Below are 20,383 nucleotides of genomic sequence, written 5' to 3'. Positions count from 1 at the left end.
CAAATGGGGTTACCTGGTCAAAGAAGAGCTATGAGGAGGGTCACTATCCGTCTGGCATAATCTGTGGAGGTTATTACCTCAGATGTGTGGAGCCCTGAATTAGCATCACATTCAACCCATGTACAAGTCTGAGATCAGTATCCGATAAGGACCAAAACACTTGAAGGTGTAGTCCGACCTTTTGAGGTTCTCACTCCCATTGTCTCCCCAGCCTAGCAGACTGACTTCAGGCTCTATGCAGGCTCTTGGTACCCCTAGCCCTCTGTTGAGTGGGTGACCCATTCACCTCACCTCTGTTGGAAGTCTTAGGGGCTCATTGCTGTGGTTCTGTAGCTTCTCTGCTGATGTTGCCATCCAGAGAGCACTATGTGTAAGAGCTCATGACATTTCCAGTCAGGGACACCCAGGGGGCACAGCACAGAGGCTGCCACAACCTCTGGCTTTTGCAGCAAAAATAGAGCCTCTGCTGGAGTCACTTCTGTTCTCTGCCTGGAACCTGACAGATTGACCTTCGATTTGAATCAAAGATTTGGCTGTTCGGGGTTGTTTCTCATTCTAGCTGAACTGGTTTACTACTCCCTATTGCTGAGAAATGCAAATGAGGAAGCATATGAAAAGCATGTCTCTCTGCATAATAGTAGTTACTATCTGCAGTACTCACAGCAAGACAAAGTCCTGGTCTTGCTTGTCTAATCCATGTAATATGGGGAAGAGAGGCTGGAGCAGTGCTGGCCTTGTGGTAGGTGCCGCAGCAGTTAAGCCAGCATAGGGCAGGATAGTACAGGGCAGCTGAGGTGTAACATAGCAGGGTGCTTCTTTACTGCTGTTCCTAGAAGGAGTAATGTGAGCTTCCCCATAGCTCATGCTGCATAACAGTATTTATACTAGCAGGCCTGGCTCCTAGGCATGCCAGAAGATGGGAGACCACACCCTCCTGGGACTCTGGTGTGTTGGCAGGTGCAGTAGCCAGTCCCTCAATATAGCACTTAGTGGAGTGCCATAATGTACTGCAATTTTGCCCAGCTGTTGCGCTAGTAGGAGGTAGCCAATGCTCTCTTTCACCACTAGTGCAGCAGAGGGCAGGATTTTCTCCTGAAAATTAGGAAGTGTCTGTCACACACTTAGAATGGAGGTAGTTTTCTCTGCTATAGCGCTCTAGAGTAATTTATTTTTAGGCTGGCCTTTCAGTGCAGTATAAGGTACATTTTCATTAGTCTCTAACTGGAGTAGGTACATATCCTAGAGCTGATTTTAAAAAAAAAATGGACGAAAAAAAATCATGAACATTTTGTCATTTCCCACCCAACATTTCCCATTTTTTTCCTTGAAATTTGGAACATGTTGACTAGCTGTATCGAGCTGGCTGAACACAGGGCGCGAAGCAGGGGAATGTTAGGTGTTTTTTTTTCCCCAGTCAACGTTTTTATGAACATTTTCATCGAAAAATCAGCATTTGAAAATTTCTGATTAGCTCTAACATGCATATATTATCCCTAACATCAATAATAGGGCTCTTCTCTTGATCTGTGTACATGGCATCTTTAATTGGTCTCTCTTCCATGGACTGTCTGAGCATTAGCTTGCAGTGCAGAAAGAGCTTTAATCCATGGAAGCTCATCCTTGGTCATGAGAAGTGGAATTTGTTTCCTTGCTTGCAGGGAAACACTATTTACACTGCATAAATCCCACTAACAGAAATATCTCTGAACATCTGTGTCGCTGCAGCTGCATATCTTGCCCCACTGCATCAAGAACACTTTCTATTTATAATTAAGTGGTGTGACAGCTATTTTTCAAATTGTTAAAGGCTGTATCAGCTGGAAACTTCTTCCTGAGTCATCTATTAATCCCTGTATGCCCTGAAGCAGGAGGATTAAATGCTTATTTTGTCTAGTGTAACAGTAGGTCATTATGGCAAAGGATACATTTTGTAGATCTTTTAAAATCTGAGCTGTGGCAACCATTTGTTTTTCATAAATTCCAAGGCCAGAAGGAACCATTGTTAACCTCTAGTCTGACCTCCTGTGTAACACAGGCCATAGAACTTCCCCAAAATAATTTTTTTTAAAAAAAATCCAATATTGATTTAAAAATGGTCAGTGATGGAGAATCCACCACAACCCTTGGTAAATTGTCCCAATGGTGAATTACTCTCTCTGTTAAAAAAATGTATGCTTTATTGCCAGTCTGAATTTGTCTAGCTTCAACTTCCAGCATTGGCTCTTGTAAAGTAAATCCAGTTGCACTCTAAATCTACAAGAATTACAGCTAGGTTAGCTGCCTTCTTCCTTCTGTGATGTGATCTGATCTGCTCAGCAAGTTGCTTGTTTCTTTGATTGAGTCCAGAGGTGGAGCCTTAACATTTGGGTTAAAACAGTTTAACAAATGAGAAGATTATAAACATTTAAACATTAGGGATGGGTTAACTAACCTGGACTAAATAAACTGAACCAAATGTTCAACCGGAAGTTTCACTGAACTGAATTTTTTTCATCATTTGTTAGTTGGGGCTGACGCTGGGTTGTTTTCATTTTTTTCCCTGTCCTCCTGTTTCTTTATTTCAGCCAGAAATGGGAAAACCCCAAAACAGCAGTCACTCTTTGTATGTTTTTTAAGGCAAATGAAAAAATATTATTTGGCCTCCATATTAGCAGTATCCCCCATATTAAGTAAAGACCATGATGCAGATATGGAAGAAGCATTATTGGATTGCAAGGGAAAAAGGCAACAATTTATTGATGATCACCATACTTCAATAAAATTGTTTTCTATGGTATATTAAATTCTGCTGAATCCCTGATTACTTCAAATTTTGCACAAACAAATTTTCTTAAACTTTTCATCAGTGTAGAGACTAAACAGTTTATGTGAAGAGACTGAATCTTTGGATTCATAACCAACTTTTGTTTTTTGAGTGCTGTCCATTCCACATTAAGGGTGTGTGTGTGCACGTGTGTGTGTGCGTGCATGCTCGCTACATGCACCGGTGCCGGAAGTTTTTCCCTCAGCAGTATCCATAGGGGAGCGGCTCTGGTGCCCTCTGGATTGGCGCCTGCATGGTGTAGTGTAAGGGGCGCTGCCGACTCCCCCCACATTCAGTTTCTTCTTGCTGCCAGTGACGGTGCATGGAACGTTCGCCGCTCTTACAAGCGTTGCTTAGGCTTCTTTTGTATGAACTAGAGTTTTTATAAAGTTAGTTAGCCCTTACCAGTAGTTAGTTTTACTTAGTCGGGGGATGGGGCATGCGCCTATCCCCAGGCTTTAAGCCCTGCCATCGCTGCAAATGGCCCATGCCTGTGAGCGAGCCACATAGTAGCTGTCTCAGGTGCCTTGGTGAAGGGTACATAAGTGAGAAGTGTCGAATCTGCAGGTCCTTTAAACCTAGGACTAAAAGAATGTGAGATCAGACTCAAAGCGCTCCTGATGGAGTTGGCACTCACTCCAGCCCCGGAACAAAGGTCTGACTAGGTTCCCAGCGCCGCAGCATCGGTGCGTAGTGCCCCGCCATCGATGAGCTGGCACTGATCCCTGTCCGCGGCCCCAGCCAAGAAGTCTAAGGAGGCCAGTAGGGGATGGTCTCCTACTCCCCGCAAGGGGAAGGACAGGGCTGGGGGTGAGCTAAGACCCGTGCAGGGTGGCTCATCTGCCCCATCAGGAAGTCGGGCCTCAGCTCATGTCGAGCGATGCAGCCCACCCTGTTCCTTGCCTGGAAGCCCGGACGCAGAGGCAGGCCTTCATCAGCTTCAGGTGCTGTCGATGCCTCATGTGCTCCAGGCTGCGCTGGAGGTCCTGATGCTCCCGGCGCTGCTCAACCAGCCCTGGCGGTGTCCAGATCTCAGGGTAAGCCCGCCTTGGGACTTTTCTGTCTGCCCTCGCCCTATCATTACCTCTCCCCATAGTGCCACCGTTCACCCGCTTGAAGCCGTCATGCCTTGGAGTTAGGGAGGCAGATGCATCGGAGTCTTCTACAGTTACCGGACTGTGGACACCAGCAGCAGGATTTGAGGTGGGCATTTGAGGATTTGAGGTGGGCATTGCCAGTTACCTGGTGCAGACCCACAGAGGCATGCACTCCCCGGCAGGAATGTCAGGACCGGCCCTGTGCATCACCAGAACACCGTTACAGATTCCAGGAACAATCGGAGGACCGGAGCCACAGGCCCCACCAAAGATCCCCGAGATGGGTGTCACCGTATTCGGGGAGATCCCCCTGGCACCTGGACCGCGATACCTCCAAGTCCTGCTCCTCATTTAGGTAGCATTCTCGAAACGCGAGGTGTGGATTGCCAGTCTCCCGTTGCAGATCCACTGAGCGCCGCTGGTCACCGAGGTCCCCATGAAGGCACACGTCCCGCTTAGACCGGTCCTCCTCTGGTCACCGAGGTCCCCATGAAGGCACACGTCCCGCTTAGACCGGTCCTCCTCTAGACGCGACCACGATTATCGCCAGGCACAGAGTCGCTGCTCCAGTGGATCCAGGTCACCAGGTAGCAATCACTCTAGGTATGGCTCCGGTGCGGAGTAAGGCTCCACATCGGCAGGGCAGCCTCCCAGATCCTCAGGGCCTCCTGCATCATCAGTACCGAAGCCGGCCCTGTGGTACTCCTGGAACCTGTGGGGGTTCACCCAGCCCTCCCAGACTGCCTGCTCGGTGTCAGGAGCCTCGAACAGGCCTGTGGCCTCGATGACCCAACTCCCTCTAGTACTTGAGGCCTCAGGGGATAAGACCCCGCAAGTCCATGTGGACCAAGGGGAACAGCCAGCTGGACCACCAATGGGTGCCATGGAACCCGCGGTAATGGCCTCCTCGTCATCACCGGCCATGGCTATCATGGAGCCCCCTTACCCGGTTCCCCAGGATGATGCTAAAATGGACCAGGATCTGTTGAAGAGGGTCATGTCCAACCTTGGCCTGCAGGCAGAGGAGTTGGAGGAGCAAGCGGGCTCCCTGTTCAACATCGCCTACCCGACAGCCCCTGCTAGGGTGGCCTTTCCCCTTCACAAAGGGGTATTGAAGATATCCAGTGCTTTGTGGCAAACCCACTCCTCTCTTCCCCCCATTTCCAAGTGGGCAGGGCGTAAGTACTTTGTCCCAACTAAGGGGCACGAATACTTTTACTCCTATCCTTCTCCAAATTCCCTGGTGGTCGAGGCACTTAACCACAGGGAATGCCAGGGGCAACCCAGAACTACCCCCAAAAATAAAGACACCAGGAGACTGGACTTGTTCGGATGGAAAATTTATTCCTCGTCTAGCTTATAGTTGAAGGTGGCCAACCACTGGGTCCTCCTTGGCCCCTACGACTTTAATATGTGGCAGACCGCAGCCAAGTTCAAGAATGCCCTCCCGGAAAGTTCCCATAAAAAATTATAGGCGATCCTTGACGAGGGCACGGTCACTTCCAGGGCAGCCCTTCAAGTGGCATCTGACACGGCAGACTCCGCTGCCCACACCATAGCGTCCGCCATCTCCATGCGACAAGCATCCTGGCTGCTCCTCTCTGGGTTGTCCGCCGAGGCTCAGAAGTTGATTCAGGACCTCCCTTTCAATGGCCAGGCTCTGTATGTGGAGCAGACGGACAACAAATTACATGGGCTGAAGAACCCCCAAACCACCTTAAAAAACCTGGGGCTCTATGTTCCAGGCCCAGCATGTAAGTGGTTCAAACTGCAACTTCCCCAGGGGCCAGGGAGCCAATCCCGGCAGGACCTGCTGCAAAAAAGCCCAAGGGCTACAGGCTGCTCACGAGCCACCAGCCCCCACCCTCTGCCCAGTTGGGCTTGACCCACTCCAAGCAAGTAGCTAAAAAGTCGTTTTGAGGGTACACCTGAGGGCAGCCTACAGTCTGTTTCCTGGATCCGATTTTTTCCCAGTTTTTTGCAACCAACTTTCCTTTTTCCTCCTGGCACCCTCCAATTTATTTCCACCCCCCCCCCCCACTTCCACTCCCCATCTCTCTTCAGGGACCCTTCTCACGAGAGTCTTCTCGAGCAGGAAGTTCAGGGGCTCTTACAGCTGGGCCTCCTTACCGGAACAAGGGTTTCTATTCCCCGTATTTTCTGATCCCAAAGGCCAAGGGTGATCTGCGTCCCATCCTGGACCTGCAAGATCTCAACAGATACCTAAAGAAGCTAAAGTTTCACATGGTCTCCCTGGCCTCCATTATCCCCTCCCTGGATCCAGGAAACTGATATGTGACCCTTGACCTGAAAGACGCACTTTCACATAGCAATCTGCCCAGGACACAGATGCTTTCTCCATTTTACAGTTGGTTCAGCCCACTACCAGTTCGCAGTCCTTCTCTTTGGCCTGGCTACAGCACCAAGGGTGTTTACCAAGTGCATGGTGGTAGTCGTGGCCTACCTCAAGCATTGGGGTAACCAGATTTACCAGTACCTCGACGACTGGCTGGTCAAAGGCAACTCCAAGGCTCAGGTCCAATGCTGTGTCACTGTACTACAAGCCACGTGCCACTCCTTGGGACTGCTAGTCAACCACAAAAAGTCCATGTAAGTTCAAAGGATAGAATTCATCGGAGCCGTGCTCGACTCGACCCAGGCAATAGCGTTCTTGCTGTTAGACAGGTTTCAGGCCCTGACGGACCTCATTGCAGAAGTGTCTGTATTTCCCCTGACAGCGGCCAGGGTGTGCCTGCACCTGTTAGGCCACATGGCAGCTTGCACATACGTAGTCCGCCATCCCAGGCTCCGTATGCGCTCCCTGCAGCAATGGCTGGCTTCAACCTATTCCCAATCCAGGGACCTCCTGGAAAAGATCATAACCATTCCTCTGGTGGGTCTTACCTTGCTGCAATGGTTGGACTATCACAAGAAGGTCCTGGAAGGAGTCCCGTTCGACAGTTCCGCTCCATCCGTCGAGCTAGTGTCAGAGGCTTCGGACCTCAGTTTGGAGGCATACCTTGGACATCTCCAGACCCAGAAGATGTGGACCCTGGAGGAGACAACGTTACACATAAATGTCAAGGAGCTCAGAGTGGTCTGGTTGGCCTGCGAGGTCTTCCTGACACACCTGTCTGGCAAAGTGGTGAGAATCCTGACAGACAATACGGCCTCGATGTTTTGCATCAACAGGCAAGGAGGAGTGTGCTTATTGGCTCTCTGCCAAGAGGTTCTCCATCTCTGGGACTTCTGCATCTTCCACGGCATTCATCTGGAAGTTTGTTACCTCCACGGTATCAGGAATGCCCCAGCAGATCACCTCAGCAGGGACTTCTCTCACCACGAGTGGTCACTCCACCTGGAGGTGGCCTGCATGATCTTCCAGAGGTGGGGAACTCCCCAAGTAGATCTGTTTGCCACCAGGCGAAACAGAAAGTGCCATTGGTTTTGCTCCTGGCAGGGCCTGAGCAAGGGCTCCCTCTCCGATGCCTTCCTCCTGTCATGGGCCGAGGGTCTGATGTACGAGTTCCCTCCGATCCCTCTGCTCAGCCAGGTCCTAGTAAAGATCAAGAGGGACAAAGCACAGGTTATCATGATCGCCCCTGTGTGGCCTTGCCAGCACTGGTTCGGTGTGCTCATGAACAAGGCGGTTGCCCTTCCCTGGCCCCTTCCCTACCATCCGGACCTGCTGTCACAGGATCACGGTTGGCTCCTACACCCCAACCTTGAGTCTCTACACCTCTTGGCGTGGATGCTCCGTGGTTGAACCTGGAGGAGCGTACCTGCTCGGAGGAGGTCCAGCAGGTCCTCCTGGGAAGTAGGAAGCCATCCACGAGACTAATTTACCTGGCCAAGTGGATGAGGCCAAGCTGGCTGTCAGAGCACAGCATTTCTACTTCACGTTCTTCAGTGCATTCCATCTTGGACTACTTACTGCAGCTCAGGAATCAGGGTCTGGTGCATTCTTCCATCAGAATGCACCTTGCAGTCATCTCTGCGATCCACCAGCCGATCCAAGGTCAGATGGTCTTTCCTCACGACATGACTGTCAGGTTCCTGAGGGGCCTCGAGAGGCTTTACCCACAGGTATGGGCCCTGTCCTGCAGTAGGACCTTAACCTGGTCTTCTCCAGGCTCACCAGCGCACCTTTCGAGCCACTGGACTCCTGCTCCCTTTCCTACTTGTCCTGGAAGGTCAGTTTCCTGGTGGCAGTGATGTCAGCGAGACGAGTCTCAGAGATTAAGGCCTTGACCTCGGAACCACCTTACACAGTCTTTTATAAGGACAAGGTCCAGCTGCGGCCCTCCCAGCCTTCTTGCTGAAGGTGGTATCTTCCTTCCACATGAGTCTGGATGTATTTCTGCTAGTGTTCTGTCCCAAGCCGCACAAGACTTCTGAGGAGAGGTGTCTGCATGCACTGGACATCTGGAGGACCTTGGCTTTTTACTTGGAGCGTACCAAGCCTTTCGGTAAATTGATCCAGCTCTTCATTGCTACGGCGGATAGGATCAAGGGCCTTCCGGTTTATTCACAGAGGATTTCCAACTAGATCACCTCTTGCATAAAGACCTGGATCACCTCTTGCATAAAGAGCTAGCAAGGTCCCACCATTGCCAATCATCAGGGCCCATTCAACTAGAGTGCAGATGTCTTCAGCGGCCTTCCTGGCATGCGCCCCAATCCGGGACATCTGTAGAGCCGCGACGTAGTCCTCGGTCCACATGTTCACGTCTCTGTACGCCATCACTCAGCAGGCCAGAGATGATGCTGGGTTCGGCAGAGTTGTGTTACAGTCTGCACAGCCGTGAACTCCTACCTGCCTCCATGGGAACTGCTGGGAGCCATCTAATGTGGAATGGACATGAGCAAGCACTTGAAGAAGAAAAGACAATTACCTGTACTGTAACTGGTGTTCTTCGAGATGTGTTGCTCATGTCCATTCCACAACCTGCCCCACTGTCGGAGTTTCTGGCAAGAAGGAACTGAGGGTTGGGGGAGCCGGCAGTGCTCCTTATACCGCACCATGCAAGCGCCACTCCAGATGGCACCAGAGCTGCTCCCCTACGGATACTACTGAGGGGAAAACTTCCGGCACTGGTGCATGTGGCAAGCGCACACACCTAATGTGGGATGGACATGAGCAACACATCTTGAAGAACACCAGGTACAGAACAGGTAATGGTCTTTTCTGAGCTTCATCCATCACAATTTATAAAAGATCTATTGTGGAAGTACTAGAAATTCTTTACTAATGAGCTGCATATATAATACTAATGCAATGAAATTAATTCATTTTTATATACCATCTTAGAAGTCCTAGCATCCTTCATGTCACTCAGCTCATCCCGTGCCTACACCGCCCATCGTCCCTTTCCCCCTTACCTTTGTTACCCTAGATCAGGTATTCAATCAGTTTCTCCTGAGGTTAGAGTTTAGTTTAGTTTCCTACGACACACCCCAATGGTGATTTATCCCCCAGCTTAAGAAGCCTGTTGTTTTAAATATGGCAAATGGGGAAAAGCATGAAGTAAAGTTGGTTAAACTATGCTAATTTAGCTGGTCACTGTAGAAAATACCCTGTAGCTAGGGCTTGGGGCATTGTTTAAAGAACTAAACAAGATATGTAAAAGTAAACCCATTTCATGACTAACAGGTGGGCACCACATGCTTCTCTATCTGCTCTGAAGCCCAAAAGTCTGTGGACCAAATTTAAAGCTGCCAAATTCAGTAGAGTTATGCCTGTATACACGAACCTTGAATTTGGCCCTGTGTGTCTCCAAGCAGAACATGTTTGGATTTTGTGTAGTCTCCAGGGAAGTAGTGTTAATGTCATAGGAGAATCTTGTAGATCTAATCCTTGCTTTGATGTGGAGATGAGGGGTTTACCCAGATTCCCATGCCATTGTGAGATTAAATCATTCTTGAGCAATTCATCACTTTGTTACACAACCAACTTGATTAGCTAGTGGCCTTTAGGGCATGAAAGAGGACACTTATCTCAGTAAGCTTTCATTTAACGGTTTTATTGCCTTTTAATCTCCGTGCTTAAGGAGGCTAGGTGATAGAATTATAGAAATTAGTAGTAGTAATAATATCAAAATTTTCTTCTAATCTATTGGCATGTACTAAATTTCTGTCTTTTTTCCGGTTTCAGTATTTATGTGGCCACTAGTGAGCATTGAATAAAAGGTTTTCTGTGTGCCCATTAAAGCTCTCTTAGGGTGTGATAATCATGTTAATTTAGGAAGCATTATTGTCTTCAGCTCCTTTCCAGAGAATGTTATTAACTTCTTTATATGCAGTGTAAAAAGAAAAGGAGTACTTGTGGCACCTTAGAGACTAACCAATTTATTTGAGCATAAGCTTTCGTGAGCTACAGCTCACTTCATTGGATGCATCCGATGAAGTGAGCTGTAGCTCACGAAAGCTTATGCTCAAATAAATTGGTTAGTCTCTAAGGTGCCACAAGTACTCCTTTTTTTTTTGTGAATACAGACTAACACGGCTGCTACTCTGAAATATGCAGTATAGTTATAGCCCTGTCTGTCCCAGGACATTAAAGAGACAAGGTGGGTGAGATAATATTTTTTTATTGGACCAACTTTTCTGTTGGTGAGAGAGACAAGCTTTTGAGCCCTGCAGAGATCTTCTTCCGGTCTGGGAAAGGTACTTCCAGCATCACAGCTCAGTGCAGGGTGGAACAGATTGTTTAGCATAACTAGACAGCACATTTTAAGGGACCATTCAAGGTACAGTTGCCTGTTAACACCTCTACAATCATAAGATCAAAAGAGGTGGTTAGTGGGTTACAGTTTGTTGTAATAAGCTATTAATCCAGTGTCTCTATTCAGTCCATGATTTTTAGTGTCTAGCAGAGTTAGGCCTTGTCTACACTACAAAGTTTTGCTGGCAAAACAGGGGAGGTGTACACGTTACAAAGCTACTTTTGGCTGCAAAACTGCTGTTTTGCCGACAAAACAAAACCACTTCAACAAAAGGCATAAAGCTTTTGGCGGCAAAGTTAAAGTGACAGAGCATTGGTGTAGACACTGCTGTTTGTTTTGTTGACATAACTGGCTTCCACTAGAATCCCACAATGCCCACTGTGACCTCTCTGCTCACTATTTTGATCTCTGCTGCCCTGTAGGCATGCACCCCTCCCTTTTCAAAGTTCTGGGAAGTATCTGGCAACTGAGCTTGCTGCTCTGTTTGGGGAACAAAGAGCAAATCATTAACATGGAATGCTCCTGTTCTGCCCTGCACTAGGAACAGAGCTGCGGGCAGACTGCAGCTGCGGGGAGGAGGGGGGGAAGACTGCTGTGCTGCTTTGACATTCCTCAGCTATGGTTGCCAACTGTCTAATCACACAAACCCAAACACCCTTGCCTTGCTCCCTGCCTCGCCCCTTCCCTAGGCCCCACTCCTGTCCTGCCCCTTCTCTGAGGCTCCATCCCCCTTCCCTCTGTTGCTCTCTCTCCCCCACCCTCACTCACTTTCATTGGGCTGGGGCAGGGGATTGGGGCTGAGTGGTTTGGAGTGTGGGAGGGGCCTCCAGACTGTGCCTGGAGCAGGGAGTTGGGATGCAGGAGGGGGTTTGGAGTGTGGGCTCTGGGAGGGAGTTTGGGTGCAAGAGGGGGCTCAGGCTGGGGCAGAGGGTTGGGGTATGGGAGGGAGTTTGGGTGCAGGAGGGGGCTCAGGGCTGGGGGTTGGGGTGTAAGAGGGGGTGTGGGCTCTGGCTGGGCCTTGCTTACCTCAGGTGGCTCCCGGAAGCAGCGGCATGTCTCCGCAGTTCCTAGGCTCAGGGGAGGTCAGGCAGCTCTGCATGCTGCCTCTGCCTGCAGGCACCACCCCCACAGCTCCCATTGGCCATGGTGTTGGTGCTCGGGGCAGGGGCAGGGCGGGGACACCCCCTGGCCACCCTGTGCCTAGGAGCTGGACATGCCGGCCACTTCCGGGAGCCACGCGGAGCCAGGGCAGATAAGGAGCCTGCCTTAGCCCCACTGCATCAGTGAAGGGACTTTTAGCCTGTTAAAATCCTTTTTAAAAACAGATGCAAAACCTGCAGAATGAAGGATGAAATCATCACATATCCACTTGACTCCAGGAACTGGAACTTCAAGAAAAACAAAAATTACCATGCGATTCATGACAAAAATCATGAGACTTGGCAACATTGCCAGGTGATAGGGTGTTTCTGTCTTTATCATTGTCCTGTGTGAATTCATCGTGATTATCTGGTTTCACCCACATAGTTGTTGTTGGGGCATTTAGTGCACTGGATGAGGTACACCGCATGTTGTGATAGGCATTAGTATGATCCATGGATCTTGAAAGGTGTGTTATTGGTGGGAGGGTCGTAGCTGTGGAGATATGTCTGCAGGTTTTGCATCTGTTCTGGCAGGGTCTGGTGCCCCTTTGAGTTGGTGTGTCTGCCACCAGGCCCTGCCAGACAGCCCTGGCAGAGCCTTCCCAAAAGTGGGAGCCAAAGCGCCAACCCCCCATGTGGCCACACACCCGGCCGAGCCAGAAGCAGTGGCGGGCCGGGAGCCATGGACCCACCAGCTGCTGGGAGGGAGGAAGGGGGGGGAGCAGAGCAGCCCTCAGCCCGTGTCCTTGCCCTGCACCCCCCACCCAGGACAGCTGGCAGGTTCGCAGATCCCCACAGCTGCCCGCGTGGCTCTTACGCCGACCTGCTCCGGCCGGGGGACGGGGCCTCAGAGCCGCAGCCCAGCCATGCTAAAAGATGCGCAGCTAGGCAGCTGAGAGGCACTGTGGAACTTCCACCTGCCCTGGGTGGTGGGCCCAGGGATGGGGACCTGGGCTGGGGGCTGTTCTCAGGCCTCCTACCCTGGGCAGGTAGAAGGTCTGTGGTGCGGCATCCCCTGCTGCCTGGGCTACAGCTGCTGGCCTGGCGGGGGACCCATGGCGAAAAGTGGAAGGGTCCTAGTCCCCCCATTCCAGTGCCACTGCTGCCAGAATAACAGATGCAAAATCTGCACCTGTTGTTAGGGCAGGGGCTGTGGGTCTGGTACAGGAGTGGGTGGGTGAGGCTTTGTGGCCTGTGGTATGCAGGGGGTCAGACTAAATGATCACAATGATCTCTTCTGGCCTTAAAGTCTGAGTCTAAGTTGAAATGGAAAAGCAATGAGGGTCTAATGTTCAAAATGTGGGACCAGACCCTCAGCTGATGTAAACTGGCATACCTCTATTGAAGTCAGTGGACCTACGCTGATTTACACCAGCTGGGGATCTGGCCTGTGACCTCTTTTTGTGTGTGTAGAAATGGAAGCTTATGTGAGGTCCCTTCAGAAAAAGGCCCTTAATATGAAACAAAGTGTTCTTGCATTCTGCTTACCGTGAGGGTGGAAAGGAAGGGTACAGAATGGGGGAGAGGAAATGGGAATGTATTAGAATTAATCCAAGTACCAGTCATCTAAACTTGGTAGGGATGGTGTTTATTGAAATTTAAGGAAGTTAAAGAAATGTTCTTCTGCTTTTACACAGATGTTCCTGTCACTTCCACTCCAGTCACTGCATTCTACCATGGCTGCATGACTGTGAAGATGAATAATAAGGCACTGGACTTAGATGAGGCTTTTTACAAGCACAGTGACATCACATCACATTCTTGTCCTCCAACTGAGACTGGTCAATAGGTACCACTGCGATGTAAAAGTTTTATATTAAAAAACTTTCCATGCTTTTTTTAAGACATAAATTATTCAGACTTCCCGCACTATGTGTATAGTTTCTCTCCAACACTGAAGTTATGTAGGCGCTACTGATCCTCACGAGTCAAATTGATTATTGAAACATTTCTTTGCTTTGAGGTTTAGAGTTTGTAATATATTTGTAAATAGTTCAGAAGACTAAGATTAATCATCCAAAACTGAAGATGATACCTAAAGTGAATGTTAAGACTGTAAAAAGACTGATGGATAGCTGTAATGCAGAAAACCTGGTAATATGTCAGTGTGAACTGGAAGAAAAATAATATTGCTGTATTACTTTTATTACCAAGCATTGCTTTCTGATTTACAAAATATGAAAATAAAATATTTACATAAAACTTCTTAACTGCACTGAGATTGTCTCTTGGGGCTATGATTTCAGACTGTGGATGATTTGCAGAGCCGATGACATTTTATTAATATTTCAGTGACTAGTGTGTTCATTGGCCTCTGAAAAACTGTAAGTGGGCTCTAGACTAGCGAGCAAGCTCATTTTTAGGTGGCGGGGGAGATGTGTGGGTGTGGTTTTTAGGATTTGTTTTGTAACATGCTCTCTCCAGAGATAACAGGCTCAGTCACAACCTTTAGAAAAAGCTCTACATCAATGGAGAACTTGAAAGTGAGAGGAAAAATTGGGTCAGCAGGAAACAATTAAAAGGAAAGCCTAGCTCAGGTAGAAGCCAAAGTGTCTTATGTCAGTAATCAGTGAAGCAAGTGATGAAAGATATATCAAGAACAGGGAATATCACGCAGTGATGTAACTTTTGCTACTTAATTTTTAGGCTGGCTCACTTACCATGAGCCTATAGGAGCACTGAGGCTTTGTGATTAAGTGTGAACTACCCAGGCTGAATAGCGGTGTGGCTGAGAATGTGTATGGGCTTATTCACCAGAGTGTTGAGTGCCAACAGAACAAAGTGTGTGAATTTCCATGCTTACCAGTAAGGGCTCTTCAGGATAGACACGGTAGGCTTTGCCAACACGGTTTTAGGCAGATCAGACTATCTTTCTCACTGCTGCACACTGGCTCTGTGCAAATTTTAGTGTCCGTTTTGCCTACTCACTTTCAGCTATTGCTAGTCTCCAGAGAGGTTACTAGCATGGGGACAGCTCCTGCAAGGTGCTGAGCATCTCTTGAGATGATGTCATCCAGGGGATTTTAGGATGATTGGAATTTCTCCAGAGACACTTGAAAGCATGCAGCACTTGGCCCATATTTTGCATCAAATTAGAGTAACAAATTGAGAGTGATTAATATCTTGTTATGGTTAGAATTCAAACATTTTATGGATAAGGATATCTTGGAGTACAGCTAGAATTTCATGCATAGTGCAAATAACACTGGGTATGCCAGTATTTTGATATGAGATTTTCTTTTTGTTCAAGGAATTTTTTTTAATAAACTCTAGATTCATTAGTTGACAAATTATTTTACAAATAGAGTCAGAAAAATGACTTCTGGGGCTTGCAAGGGTCAGTATGGCACAGATCCAAGTTTACTAATATTTTTATAGATATTCTGTAGCACTTATATACAGTGTTTTACCTGGTCAAAGCTAGAGAGAGAGTCAACAGATTAACCTAATAACCTCCAACTTTGCCCACAGTTGTAGTCCAAGTATCCAGATAGAACTTTCCCCAGAAAAGGATGGGCAACCAGATAAAGTATCCCATGGGGAAAAAAATCCTTACTGCTAAATGTGTTTGGAAGAGGGCTATGGCAACTGTACTGTATATAGCCACTAGATAATGCAACATCAAGACTGACTGGTTCTCTGAGCCAGACGGTCAAGGGTGATGCAGCAAGACTGAAGAGGTCAGGTCTGCTGCTTCAGAGTCAGGCATCAAGCCTTTTGTGCTTTAAAGAAGGCCAAATAGCAGAAGTCCATGCATATTCAAAGGGGACCAGATGAAAGTTCTGAAGGATATTTATTCACTAAAAGTAAATGAAAAAGGAGACAGGCTTACAGGAGAAAGGTGAATAGGTCATGTATACCAGTAATAATTTAATTTGTCTTACCTTTTGAGGAATGGGGGGAGGGAAATCCAAATACTCCGGATGCTGCTTCTGTTAGGAGATGATGATGGATCAACTGGTGACATGATTAGGACCTAGGAAAGGTTTTATTCAGGTTTCTCATTTTCAGCCTTACTGGGGAATGCTACAGGTATCATAGCCTATGGTGATTCTCTATTGTATTGTTTTTCTGGTCATTTCAGGTCTTTTCCTACATCAATATCCCATCCTTGCAACTTGAAGTAGCTCTAAAGAAAACAGCACACGCTTGGAAGACATCTGACACTTCTTACTCATTGGAGGAACAAAACCCAGTTTAAGCACTGTTCTTTTCAAAGAGCACCTGCTAGCAAAATAGTTTCACCTCTAGCATTTGTGTTATTCCTGCAGTACTTCCCAAACAAATAGCTGTGTGGCATATGTGAGTCACAAATCTGTGTAACCTTTGTTAATGCCAATGGTTATATTTATAGTGCCAGAAATATCTTGGATACTGGAAATAAGAATTTTGTGGTATGAGGTGGTGCTTTAATTCCACATTCGATGATATGTGAAAGGGACTGTAACAGCGTACTGTGCTTAAAAAAGTGAATTGAAATAATTGACATACATGGGAAATACATCATTTTGATGCAAAAATTGCTCCAATTATTTGTGTGTGTAAAGACTTTATACACCTATTTTGTGTGGACAAAACGTTATGATTTACAGTATAAAAATATGGAGAATATAGGAATGTGTATTATTTCTAAACTGATGACATCTGTAATGCTATACAGTGGTGCGCAGACTGGGGGGGAAGGTGATAGGTTGGTTTCTTCCACATACCTTTGTTTTCTAACTGGCAGCAGTGAGAAGTCAGAATAGGAGACATACCTTCCTCCTCAATCAATTATACAGAAAAAGTGAAATCTCCATTTCCCCCCACCCTCCCTTTTGAAGCAGTTCATGTAGTTCACTAAGCCACTGAAGTTAATGGTGTTGGTCCATTCTAAATCTTAAGGTTCACACCGTGTGTCTTCTATCCTTCTAACCAGCCAAAATTCACATTATACAAAACTGGATATATGTGCAGTTTATTTTGTGACTGAGGAACTGATCTGTTTGTTGTCTTTATGTTATACAGTCATGGAAATCCAAGCACTTAGATAAACTAAAATCATTAGCTCATGTGTTTTGAAAGTAACTTACCCTTCTTTCCGCCTTGCTTAAAATTTTTTTTTTTTTTTTTTTTTTTTTTAGCTTGAGTGCCAAAATTCTGCTTGCCTTGCTCCTGCAAGTTATTTCCCTGGGCCTTCTTCAATGGGGTAAAATCTAGCCCTGATCCTTTTAAGAAACCATTCTGAACTGAATAGGTAGGTTTCTCTGGTGCATTTTGAATAACGTTTCATATTTTGTATTGAATTCCTTTTTTTTTGTACATCAGTACATCAATAGAAAACTACATAATTTTATGATCTTTTGGTGTGACTTCAGCTGTTCAAATGTTCACATCCTGTGAAGGAAAGCAATCTAATATTCTTAATAGATTTTTTTTTTAATTGTAACAACTGCTTAAAAGCTTAAGGATAAAATGTCTCCCTTCCCATTTTGCACTTTGACTGTTGGGGAAACTTTTTTTTAAGTTTCCAGTGTGGCACTGGATTAATTGCTACCCAATGAGGTAGGTCCATGGAGCAAACTACATTTCCTGTGCTGTTCCATAGTCCTGGTGTGGCAAAGAACACTGAGGCCCTAGGGGTGCTGCAGGAGGAATCAGCAACTCGGGGTCATGAATTAATATTTTCATCCTTGTTTAAGCACTGTCATCACTGATTATGGCAGCATAGAGCTGAGAATAGTGCTTGCTACTTATCCAGTAGAGGGAGTACAAGATCATGTCTTTCCTTTGGATGCTACCTCCACAGGAGTTACTGTGTGTATATGTATTTTTAAATTCTCTGTAGTGGGAGGTTGGCTAGGAAACCCCCCCAAAAAAGGAATACTCTGAGTATTCACTAATGCATTGCAGCAGCTTCAAAACTACTGGACAAGTCTCTTTTTATATAATAATTTAGGTCAACGTACAGCATTTTAGTTTCCATTTTTACTAGAAAAGGAATCATTTGCCACCATCTCATCTGCCTTTTACAGTATACGGAAAAATACAGAGTTCAATACTGTACTAAGTAGTATACACATGTTAAATATTTAGCTAAAGGTGCAATTTCCCGCTCACTGATATGACATTTTATCATTGTTAGCATTAGCTGGACTGGTACACATTTCAAACAATTAAAACAGCCCTGTTCAAATAAAATTTTATATTTGTACCTTACTTTTCAGAATAGGACAATACTAAGTGGCATCTTGACCTCTGAATTTTGCTTCCCCTTTCTTGTGATGTGTACACCAACTTAGGTTCAGTAAAAATATGCAAACACAGCATATTTTATTGTCAATAACTGTCACACAGTATTTATTGGAACAACATTTTTACCAAAAAGGGGCTATTAACTGAATAGTATAAGGGAAAGAAAATCTGGTTTCTTTCAATCCAGACTACCCACTTGTATCCACCAGACTATAACAGTTCTAAATCACTCTGTACTGGTTTATGAAAATGGAACCAAGTATCCAAAGTGTTTTTTATTTGTTTCTTCTAGTGGGAAAAAAAAGTCATCCTGTATTATGCTAAGAGAGAAAATCATGCTCATGTTAGCCAGACAATAATGTCCCAATTGACTACATGCAAACTGTGTGGTGATGGATACCTTCCTCTGGTGACACGCCTTCCTTAGGTTTCCAGGATTTCGGTTAGCTCACAGTGAGTTGGGGTTAAAAGTAGAACAATCATAGAACACAAAATGGTTTCCTTAATAGTCTGCTGCCTGTGCAGCTCAGTGTTTCCAAAGATGTCTTTTTAAAAAAAAAAAAATCAGTTACAATGTAATTCTATGGTCTAGGGTGCATAGGGTGGAGGCTTTTCTTCTGGCAGGAAGTAAGTTGGTGTGTATAGTGGTGGGGCATTGGGTGGGAGACCATAGTTTGAGCTGGACTGAGATGGAGGCTGAGTATCATCCGATAAAGAAATATCAGTAGATGATGATGTTGGAAAATGGCTTGCAGGCTGTAATTAAACAAAGAAAAAATTCAATCTTCAGTAAGGGATTACAGACATGTTTGTAGATATACTGTGTTACATGTGTATGGTATGTACCATTAAACCTCTCAGGCATCTGTAAGGTGCACATCCCTGTGGTGGTGTTAACACACACACATTATCACTGTGACTGTGAGACGGTTGACACTTATCACTTAAGTTAGTCTTCATATAAGTTTTATGCCTGCATTTCACCCTCCATCAAGGCAACTTAATAAAACACTATTTTTGTGAGAGAGGATGCTCTAGTCCCCCTGGTAAGTCAGTATAGCTGAGTGGGCTTTAAGGGATATGCAGCTGTTTATTTAAAATTCATATTGCTACCTGGAAACGATCCTAGGGCTGTAGGCATTTGAGATCAAGAGAGGGTAATAATAATAATAATATATATGTTAGTCAAAAGTTCAGAGCTCTGTGTATTGTTGCAGTTGTGAGGAGAAACGGGTGGTGGAGTCTGGTATCTTTGATGCACTCTTGTTTGTCTACAAACAATGTACAAAATTCTATTTCCATGAACAGAGGACCAACCAAACACCAGGACAGCATCCTTGTTCTCAATACCAAAACCTCTTTCAGCCAGCAACCTCCCCACCCCCAAAAAAGTGCTCTCTAGACTTTATCCAGGGTTGTGCTCCCAGCTCTGTCTGCATGTCGCTCTTGTGCTTCTTCACTCCCCCCCCCACCGCCCCACCATGGAATCCTCTGCCCACACAGTCCAAATTACTGGGCAGGCTCACATGCCCCTTGTGTCTTAGACAGCCAAACACCTCCACCTTACAGCTATTTTAAATGAGGGGTAGAAGTCATAAGAGTTTAAGTAAGGTTCAACCTGACCCACAATATCTTATTTCAGTATAGGATGCCTATTCTCTGATCCATTTTATGGCCCCTGTGTGTGTAACGTATTACTGACTGGACTGTAATTCTCCAGCTCCTTTAGACTTGGGCTGGAGTGAGGAAAGCAGCCCATCTTCAACCATGAATGCTTCACCCACTTTTTTAAAAACAAAATGGCACATTGACACTGTTTTAAATAGGAGTTTTGCCATTGATTTCATCCTTGACCCTCAGATGTTAATCACCTGCCATTCGAAGGGTATCAGCTGAAGTGTTGAGTGCTCAGCTCTGAAGTGCTCAGATTCAAAGACCCTGAAATTTTTCAATTAAAAAAAAAAGCTATTTTCAAGATAAGGGAAATGCAAAATCTGACAAGGAAATGCCACTGTCCCAGCTACTTAACATTTTAAAAAGCATCCATAATTTTCTAGAATAGTGGTATACCGGTAACCATTGCACCTAGGTAAGTTTTTCCTTTGAGCAGCACCATGGATCTCAGATCTGGCATTCTACTCTCTACATGGGGGCGGGCAAACTATGGCCTGTGGGCTGGATCCGGCCCACGGGATTGCCCCCTTTGGTGCTGCAGGCCCCGTGCTGCTCTCAGAAGCAGCTGGCACCATGTCCCTCGGGCTGGGGGGGAGGGCTCTGTGTGTTGCCTTTGCCTGCAGGCACAGCTCCCATTGGCCGGGAACAGGGAACCACGGCCAATGGGAGAGGTACCTGGAGGTGTGGGGCCCTGTGGCCCCAGGGGCT

The 20,383-nt window shown here is 46.5% G+C and overlaps 2 protein-coding genes and 1 long non-coding RNA gene across 17 annotated transcripts in view; 1 reads left to right on the top strand and 2 right to left on the bottom strand.

Moving 5' to 3' along the window:
- The window catches only part of GAS6 (growth arrest specific 6), an 82,532-nt gene extending 65,551 nt beyond the window's left edge, over positions 1–16,981 (top strand). For 2 of the 4 annotated variants that reach the window (XM_048856097.2, XM_048856107.2), the window contains one exon: positions 13,405–13,972. In XM_048856097.2, the coding sequence (XP_048712054.2) occupies positions 13,405–13,556 (152 nt within the window). In that variant the 3' untranslated portion in view covers positions 13,557–13,972. Of the gene's footprint in view, positions 1–13,404; positions 13,973–15,851; positions 16,288–16,890 lie in introns of those variants that run through there. The other 2 variants (XR_007357458.2, XM_048856084.2) reach the window with 2 other exon arrangements.
- Positions 5,225–7,452, bottom strand: LOC142072604 (uncharacterized). The gene is made up of 2 exons (XR_012669131.1): positions 6,805–7,452; positions 5,225–5,560 (listed from the first exon to the last, which is right to left on the bottom strand). It is a non-coding gene; the product is annotated as an uncharacterized LOC142072604 (long non-coding RNA).
- Positions 16,982–18,077: 1,096 nt separating the features above from the next.
- TMEM255B (transmembrane protein 255B) overlaps positions 18,078–20,383 on the bottom strand; it is a 110,111-nt gene continuing 107,805 nt past the window's right edge. For 11 of the 12 annotated variants that reach the window (XM_048856176.2, XM_048856129.2, XM_048856139.2 and 8 more), the window contains one exon: positions 18,078–18,757. In XM_048856176.2, coding sequence (XP_048712133.2) covers positions 18,590–18,757 — 168 coding nt within the window. In that variant the 3' untranslated portion in view covers positions 18,078–18,589. Of the gene's footprint in view, positions 18,758–19,872; positions 19,940–20,383 lie in introns of all 12 variants that reach the window. The other variant, XR_007357466.2, reaches the window with a different exon arrangement.

Source organism: Caretta caretta, chromosome 1 (assembly GCF_965140235.1).
Source record: "Caretta caretta isolate rCarCar2 chromosome 1, rCarCar1.hap1, whole genome shotgun sequence".
NCBI lineage: Eukaryota > Metazoa > Chordata > Testudines > Cheloniidae > Caretta > Caretta caretta.
Note: the sequence above shows the minus strand (reverse complement) of the source record. Positions and strands in the feature narration are given on the sequence as shown.